The sequence below is a fragment of the Alligator sinensis genome, unplaced genomic scaffold (assembly GCF_000455745.1).
Source record: "Alligator sinensis unplaced genomic scaffold, ASM45574v1 scaffold872_2, whole genome shotgun sequence".
In the NCBI taxonomy this organism is placed as follows: domain Eukaryota; kingdom Metazoa; phylum Chordata; order Crocodylia; family Alligatoridae; genus Alligator; species Alligator sinensis.
Genome location: NW_005842132.1, coordinates 229,439 through 237,505, shown reverse-complemented (window position 1 = coordinate 237,505; position 8,067 = coordinate 229,439). Strand labels below are relative to the sequence as shown.

Genomic DNA, 8,067 nt, shown 5'->3' with positions numbered 1-8,067 from the left:
CCCAGTACAGGTGTCTCACTTCAGGGAGGCAAACTATAAGCATGTGTAGCTTCACCCACTATGAAATGCACAGAAGTGCAGCCAGAACAGCCTCATATGATAATAGATTAAAATGGCTTCCATCTGGAAAGCCATTTAGGAAAAATGTTTTGGAAAATGTGTTGTCCTGTGATGCACTACACACCTCAAAAGGCTCCACAATGTGTGGTACCAGAAAACTTGTTGTGTGCCCCTGCCAGGACCAAGATCTGAAGTGTACTAGGAGTAAAGATGTGGGTGCCTAGTGGGTAGCATATGTAAGGCAAGACAATTTGGACAACTCGTGGTAAGCTTACTTGTCTCAAGCTCACAAGTTGTGAGCCAGGGTGTGGGGATACAATGCAATATAAATTTAAACTTCCCCTTAGAGGTCTCAGTTGGGACTCAGGAATTTAATGTACAGCTGGACAGGGACAAAAAGGCAGCATGTGCTTGATTTGAACTCTCGTTTTCCTCCCAAAAGAAATAGTGACATGCAGAGAACAAGGGATGTGCAATATAGTTACTAATGCATGCACAGTAATTACTGGTCATAGATGGACACAAGCTGTGAAGAACAGATGACTAACCAGATCAGCATCCAGATTCTTCCAGTTATTTCTTGGTGTGCAATGGCAAAGGGGTTAAGATATCTCACTATGGATCCAAAGACATAAATTGGACTCTTATTCTGGTCTTGTCCTGACAGCCTCCCTGCATCCAGCCCAGCTGTAAAGGGACAGCTGGTCATTCAGCCTGGGGAAGCAAAGGCAACCAGATGAAATGGTAGCCACATGACTCCTTTGGATGCTGTTGGTTATAGTGTGACTTAATTATGCTAACTTGATGGCTGATAGTCATCTAGGCTTGGAGCTTGGATGACCCATTTTATTGGTGGGGAGTCTTTGGAATTGGTGTCCAGAATAGGCAGGGAGAGCACAATAATGATTCTGAATCTCACTGAAGTCAGAAGTCCCAGCTCTTGGGTCAGTGCTCTATCCCTTAGCCCATATTGCCACTCATAAAGCACCCATCACATTCCCTTCTCAGGAAGGGACACGCTTTCCCACTTTCATTTCAGCTCCTGTAACTACTCTTCCTTTGCAAAGATTATTGGCAAAGCTGTTAGGAGAATGACTGCCCAATCTGAGAGTTGGGTTTGAACCCTTGGGCAACTCAGTCACCCCAGTGCACCCCATCTGGGAATATTCAGTAAGAGAGAGAGAGGCCATTTTCATGCAATGCACATTTATTTATCATGCTCTTGACTACATTGTCGGTATCTATTGGGTGAAAGTGGGTCCAGTGGCTGTTGTGTTCATGCCCAGTTGCAGCAGGAGCAGCTGGTGTCGAAGACCAGGCCACTCGCACAGTGCTCCTGGAAGGTCCTGCCATTCACGCAGTTGTAGAAGCTGTTCTTATCGGTGGGATCTGGGTAGAGGCCACTGGCCTTGCCAGCACAGAAGTTGCTGTTGCCACTGCTTGGGCTGCCACCAGAGCTTGGTTTGCCACCAGAGCTTGGTTTTTCACTAGAGCTTGGTTTTTCACTAGAGCTTGGTTTGCCACCTGAGCTTTCAGTGCTTTTGGTAGCAGGGGCAGCTGTGGTTGGCTTGGCTGGCTGGTTAGCAGCAGTGCCAAGAGTGGTGGCTGGAACCTTGCAGTCTGGAAGAAGCAAATGCAAAGATCAGGGATTAAAATGTGCTGGTTTCTAAGCCTGAGGCAATGCTGAAAGGAGAGGGGTGGTGGACGGCAGGGCAGGAGCTGAACAGACTTGCCTGGAGAAGTGATCTGTGCCCAAGGGAAAGATGTGCAAAGGTGCACGTGGTAAGTGTGTGGGCCGGGAGGGAGAGTGGCATCCTGGGCAGAACCAAGGAGCACCAAATAAGATACGAGGGCAGTATGTGGGCAGAAAGCAGTGCTGCAATGAGCCATAAGCTAGAACATGATGTAGCAGAGAATGGAAAGATAGGTGAGGGGCTTAGGGAAGAGACTGATATCATTCGAATGATAAGCTAGGAAAAGGCCCACGGGCTGCAGCCTTTTGAGTTGGCCGGAGGGGCCTGGTGGGTGTGAGACTGGCCGAGGAGGAGGAGGCTGCGGCAGCTGAAGCAGAAGAGGTGGGTCAGGACACGAGCTGAGGGCTGCCGGGCAGCTCGCTCCAGGCCTGGGGGCTGTGTGTGTCTACTTACTGGGGGTGGTGACGCCAAGGGCAGATTTCAAGGAATTCATCAGAGGGTATTTGCCTTCCCCACAGAACGTGCCGAGGAAGTCATCCAGGTCAATAGCCCAAACCATGGCACCTCCAAACTTGTTCTCCAGCAGCCACTTAGCCTGTGAAGGACAATCATGCAAGACAAAGTTGTAACAGATGGTGTAAAGGTTTTTAGGTGTCTTAGGCATCCTCTGCATTCCTTCATGCTGCATGTACACCTAATCTGAAGACTTTGCAGTCATTGTGACCATGAGTGGTCCCTATTATATCAGCAGGACTAAAAGCCCTCAAGCAGTCAGTGAGGCAAGAGGCAGCACAAGACCTGAACTGAAGCCTCCTGTGGGCTCTGCTTGACTTCTTTTGTCTTTGGATGAGGTTCAGAGTGAACTAGAGCAATACATGTTCTATGTGAATGGTGCACTTTACCCCAATACATTATTGATGTACAGTGAATGCTGCACCTAAAAACACAAAGAGGATATAGAAAATGGTTCACCTTGATGGCAAAGCTCTTCGGGTTGTCATAGCCGATCCACTGATTTCCTTTGTAGGAATACGGGGTCTCCTGAGGAGCGTTCCACACTGTGGTAGCCCCACTTTTCAGGAACTGGCAGACCTGGGACATAAAAAGTGCTTGTTAAGACATCTCAGGGAAGTCAAGCTGATCTGGCGTCCTGTAGCTATCCTGGTTGCACACCATGGGGGATTGCCAGGCCCCTGTGAAAATGGTTTGAACTCCTCAGAATGAAAACCCCGCAGGGTAGCTAGGTTTTGGCTCTGGTTTCCAGTGCTCAAGCAGGTTGTAAAACATCCTTGTGCCATTCTTTCTGGGCATCTCTACCTCTTAGAACTATTTTAGAAGCAGACTTTCAGAGAGCTTTACCTCAAAGTAGGCTAGGGTCCCGGCTGACTGGGTGTATTCTCCTGCTGCACCTGGGCCAGATGTCGGAGCTGCCAGGCCATGGTTAGAGGGGTTGCTGAGTGTGAAGGTGCGGGCATAAGCTCCAAATCCAACCATCAGCTTCTCAGCGGGAGCACCGTGGTCCTTCCAGTAATTCATGGAGTAGTTCTAGAGGAGACAGCATTGTGAGCCAGCCAGGGAGCTGGATAGAGTCCGAGCATCCCAGCCACCACATCCCTGCCCCAGTGGCATGAAGTGATGGCACAATGCCTATGCTACTCACCACATTGAAGTAAATGTATGAGCCCTGGTCAGCAGGACCTGCATAGAGAGGGCTGTTCTCCCCTGTGAAGCCTTCCCAGGAGCCCCTCAGGTCGTAGGTCATCACATTGATCAGGTCCATGTACCTTTGAGGAAAACCAAGTGACCATGGGTCTCAATCTAGGGGTTTCGTTTTCCATCCATTTACCCAACACATGGACTTCAGCATCCATCTGATGTGCTCAACCATCCCTCATGGTGTCAAGGCTCCCAAGCAGCTGTATGGCTGTCTAACACTTCAGAGCAACGCAAAATGTGTGGCAGGATCAGAAGGGTCAGACATGTCCCTGGCATAATTTTGTGAAGCCAACAGGCTTTTGCCAAGGGGGAAAGCTGGCACAGAATTGGGCATAAAGTGACTGAGCCTGGTGTGGTTTTGTGATGTGTATCTAAACAACCCAAAACGTGTACAAAGACCCGTGATCTACCATGTATTGGAGAACAGGAACGTTTTGCTGTTTTGCTTTAGAGGTGAAAAGTGACCATTTTTTGCATGCTGCAAAGGCGGAGAGATTTGCAAATGAGATAATGTCAAAGGGTTGAAGTGAAGGTGTGAAATTTTGGATGACCAATTCTAGCCCATGCGACCTATTCCTATCCTCCATTTAAATGATGTGTAGAATCTTTCCATTAATTAACCCAATTTACTGCTACTGTCTTCAGTCCGCAAGAGCTGGCTGGGACTCCCTGCCTGAAGCTGTATAATAGTTGCAAAACTTTAATTATCTGTTTCGAGTGTCTCCTCTCCCGTGCTTTTTGCTGCCTTCTTTTCTTTTCTTTGGTTCCCACTGGGTTTAGAAACTTACTGACACACTTACTTGGACATCTGAGGGATCTGATAGGCAGTTTCAATGGTGCCCACACCAGCAGACACTGCGGCAGAGATCAGCAGCCTGGGTTTGTTGCTCTTTGTAGCCTCCGCCTCGAAAGCTTCATACATTTCCTGGAATACACAACACGTCGGTCTTGGCTCTCAGTTCGGAGCAGAGGCCAACGGTCACCAGATTTCACACTCCAAGGGCCGTGATAAAGAGCGGAAACATTTTGAAGGAAAAACATTAACCAACCCATTAAATATTTGTCCTACCAGTGGATATATTTGGATACGTGTTCTGCTTTCCAAAATATTGCCCAAGACACTGATTATCACAGTTTGAATACCTGACCTGCTCTCTGAGTGACTTGAAAGGACCAATGCTCTCTAACATGGGACCATGTCTCAAACTGAAGCACCCGTGAAGGAAAAATAAAATAGAAAGATTTTAATAAACTGCATTGCTTTTAAATCTCGTTTTTTTAGGATTCAGTATTTCCAGTGTAATTTAGTATGAGAAATACATTTTTAATGGTAGGACAGGGTCAGGTTTGAATGATATAAAGTGAGCAATATCCTTCATACTGCAAAATACATTTCTGGCACTATAACAATGCCTGTAAGAGGGCAGTATCTTTGCAGATAGGCTACATAACAAACTCTATGTGCATCTCTTTACTTTAGTGTCATAGGTTATATGAGCTACTGTATCTCTTGCTAGCTATGATGGCCTGGTCACCGGGATGAAAGCTTAATGATAAAAAAGGCTGACCTGCATCAAGACAGTGAAGAGCTGTTGAGTATCAGCGGGGCTGCCTCTGTTACCAGGATATTCCCAGTCAATGTCGAGACCATCAAAGCCATACTTGCGAAGGAAAGTGATGGCAGACTGGATGAAGGTCTGCCGGTTCTGAGCAGTGGAAACCATGGTGGAAAACCTATAAGTGACCAAAATGGAGATAAATGGTGACTGTTGAACCTCTGAAATGGCCACAAAGTATGATGTAGTGTGTCTCTAAATGTGTTATGAGCTCCAATAGCTGGTCCATACAGAGGAAACCAAGCTACTCATTGTATCTGTCTTATAAAGGTCCTATAACTCTAGCGGCCGAGGTCAGTAATGAAAATCCCAAATTCAAAGCCCGCTAGTGAAGCATATTAAGTGGTTAGGGGCTTCAGATCAGTTGACAAAGAATGAGTGAAGAGCTTAATGTTGAGGGCTTTCCAACAACTTTTCCTTAATCCTTTTCCTGCCCACTACAGAAGGGATTGAGCATAGCAGAGCCCTGGTTGGACACAGAACCACTTTGCCATTTGGCTGTGCCTAGCACAGCGAGGTGTCTCGTTCTTTGTGCCCCTGCTCCCTGGACAACGCTGCTCCACGTTTTGGGGCAGGCATGTAGGAAGGTCTTGGCTAGCTGAATGGTTTGTGTCCAGCTACAGGCCAGGAAGTAGGAGTTAGCAGGAAAGAGGGAGACGAGAAAGAAGAACTTCAGACCGTCCATGGGAGCCTTACTGTTGGGTACCGAAATTCCAGCCTCCAACAGACAGCAGGGTTTTCAGGTCCGGATTGCTGCAGAGAAGTGATTTTGAAATGTCATTAAAAGAAGAAGAGTGAGCAAGCTCATCATAGTTGTTACTCGAAGTCGTTTGGACACAGTGGGATCATTTTTGCTCTTAGTGGCTTCCACTGAACCTCACTAAAATCAGTGTAATCGCACAGGGATATCTGAGAGCAGATTTCTAAGTTGTAGTTACCTTCCACTTCCTGTCCTAATCTCTTGGCCATTGTTGTGTCCAGTATTGAACGTTTGCCTCCTCAGTGCTGGGTGTAAGGTTATCTTTGCATGGCTTATGTAACAGATTAATCTAGTCTACAAAGCTCGGTGGGATAACCCAGCCCTTAACTACAATTGATGATCATCAGCATTGTCGACTGAGAAACTCATCAAGCAAAATGAGACTTACTAGCTCTTGAGTCCATTGATGCCAGCGTAGAGGGCCACATCGTTCCATTCGATGGTCTGGATCTGGTTGCTTTGCATGCCAGCAAAGGCATAGATAATGTGAGTACATAGGCATGGGTCAACATTTTCTGGCATGTAACGTGCAATTCCAGGCCGGTACTGGCACCAGTTGGTGAAGTAACACACAATGTTGGTGGATGAGGCTAGAATTGGGAAGGAGAAGATCACAGCAGCATGCCTTGATTATTAAACAACCAAGGAAGCAGGCTGGGCTATGTGACTTAAGCTCCTGTGATTCAAACATGAAACTACTATTAAAAAGACATCTGGACTTACCCAGCTGCAGCTGCAGCAGAACGGCCAGACCTGTCGAAGGAAAAGAGAAGCTCCATCATTCGTTGCTCAGCCATCAAGACCAGCTGTTTCTGCTCCTACCCCTGTTAGTTTGTTGGAAGCTCATCAGAGTCGAGCTGTGAGGAGCACTTGAAGCTTTTTGTGCTCTATCCCTGGGCTTGCTGCTCCGACAATAGACTGCCTACCCGTTTCTAGCTTCCTTTCCCACTGTTTGTGACATGACATTCCCATTTCCTTCCAGGCTCCCCACACATCAAACCTCCTGAATGCCAAACACTTCTGAGTGCATCTTGAGATCATGTATTACAACTCAAGCATGGCCTGAGTTCAGAGATGCGTCCAAATAGGCCTGGAGGGAAAGTTAAATGTAACTATAATCTATGATGTCTTCCCACCTCCTTGGGTAGCAGCAGTTGAATCTCTCCTTCGAATCCTTGGCACCGCCTGTCCCAGTATAAACACCTGTTTTTCAATATCTCCATTGCTCCTATTTAAACTTGTGTACCTGAAAGAAGTATTGGCCTCCTCGGACTTGCAGCTAAGTTCCAAAGTGTAATTCATTTCCACTATGCTCCAAACTCATCACGCTTCAGTTCGGGCTACTTTGTCTTAGGGAGCCTGAATTGAAGAAGTCTCATCTCTGTCGGTGGCACTAGCCGTTTGGTAAGCAAGGGCAAAAGTGGGTCCATAAACTCTGATGTGGTCCAATCATTCCCTAATACAGGACATATCCATAACTAAAACTGATGCTGCTCTGAATCTTATTAGATATGCTTCTCATTTTATTTATTCCATATAACCTGCAGTATGCTCCGGCTATTATCTGCTGGATCCACAATAACCCAGAGTTGCCATGAGCTGTGTAGGGCTTTTCTTTAATAAAAAGAATAAGAATTAAGAGCAATATTTTATTTCATAGGGTGCTACCTCCTCTTCAAATCCCTCCCATCCCTTGTTGAAAAACAATGTATGACCTTGAATAGTAGTGTGATGAGTACTTATATAGGTAAGTCGTTTGAGAGATGAAAATATCTAGGGAGATGGTGGGTGATGATATCTAGGGAAATATGAAATAGGGAGAGGAGATGATATAGGATGATAGATGGACAGAAAAGGCAGGAAAAGGCAGCTGTATCATGACAGGAAATATTCTACTTCTTTAGAGACCCAGGGGGAGAAGAAAATGAGGATCTGCTGCTCCCTGTACTTACCAGTCAGAAGCAGAAGCTTGCCCATTTTGGTGCCTGTGTACTGGCGCTATGCATCGCTTGCCTTGCTTTTATAGGGTAATCCTGCTCCTCCTCCGCTGCACATGTGACACCAGTGCACGTCTCCATCCTATACGTTAAACATAAAGTTAATCTGTAACTTCAGGTGGACTAAGCCAAAATAGGGACCTCATGCAGCCAGCTGTTTTCTGCTCTGAATACTATCTTTATTTTCTATCAGCCCGAATCAAGGCTGCTGGATAAGTGGGCTC

General features: G+C 46.5%; 1 protein-coding gene across 3 annotated transcripts; it reads right to left on the bottom strand.

Moving 5' to 3' along the window:
• Positions 1 to 1,267: 1,267 nt before the first annotated feature.
• Positions 1,268 to 7,823, bottom strand: LOC102379436 (acidic mammalian chitinase-like). Of its 3 annotated transcripts, none has more exons than XM_025205834.1 (12): positions 7,799 to 7,823; positions 6,570 to 6,599; positions 6,235 to 6,436; positions 5,783 to 5,839; positions 5,039 to 5,204; positions 4,271 to 4,395; positions 3,415 to 3,538; positions 3,114 to 3,299; positions 2,727 to 2,846; positions 2,208 to 2,349; positions 1,767 to 1,788; positions 1,268 to 1,598 (listed from the first exon to the last, which is right to left on the bottom strand). In XM_025205834.1, the coding sequence occupies exons 1-12, from the start codon at positions 7,821 to 7,823 to the stop codon at positions 1,337 to 1,339; spliced, it is 1,461 nt and encodes a 486-aa protein (XP_025061619.1). In that variant the 3' UTR covers positions 1,268 to 1,336. The 3 variants fall into 3 exon arrangements, with proteins under 3 accessions (XP_025061619.1, XP_025061621.1, XP_025061618.1); XM_025205836.1 differs by having other exon boundaries at positions 1,268 to 1,565; XM_025205833.1 differs by lacking the exon at positions 1,767 to 1,788 and having other exon boundaries at positions 1,268 to 1,680.
• Between the last annotated feature and the right edge of the window lie 244 nt (positions 7,824 to 8,067).

Coding starts and splice junctions, on each gene's coding strand:
- LOC102379436 (XM_025205833.1), bottom strand. CDS start 7,823: ATGGGCAAGCTTCTGCTTCTGACTG. Junction 6,437..6,569: donor TCTGCTGCAGCTGCAGCTGG/GTAAGTCCAGAT, acceptor TCCCAATTCTAG/CCTCATCCACCAACATTGTG. Junction 5,840..6,234: donor ATCAATGGACTCAAGAGCTA/GTAAGTCTCATT, acceptor ACTTCTCTGCAG/CAATCCGGACCTGAAAACCC.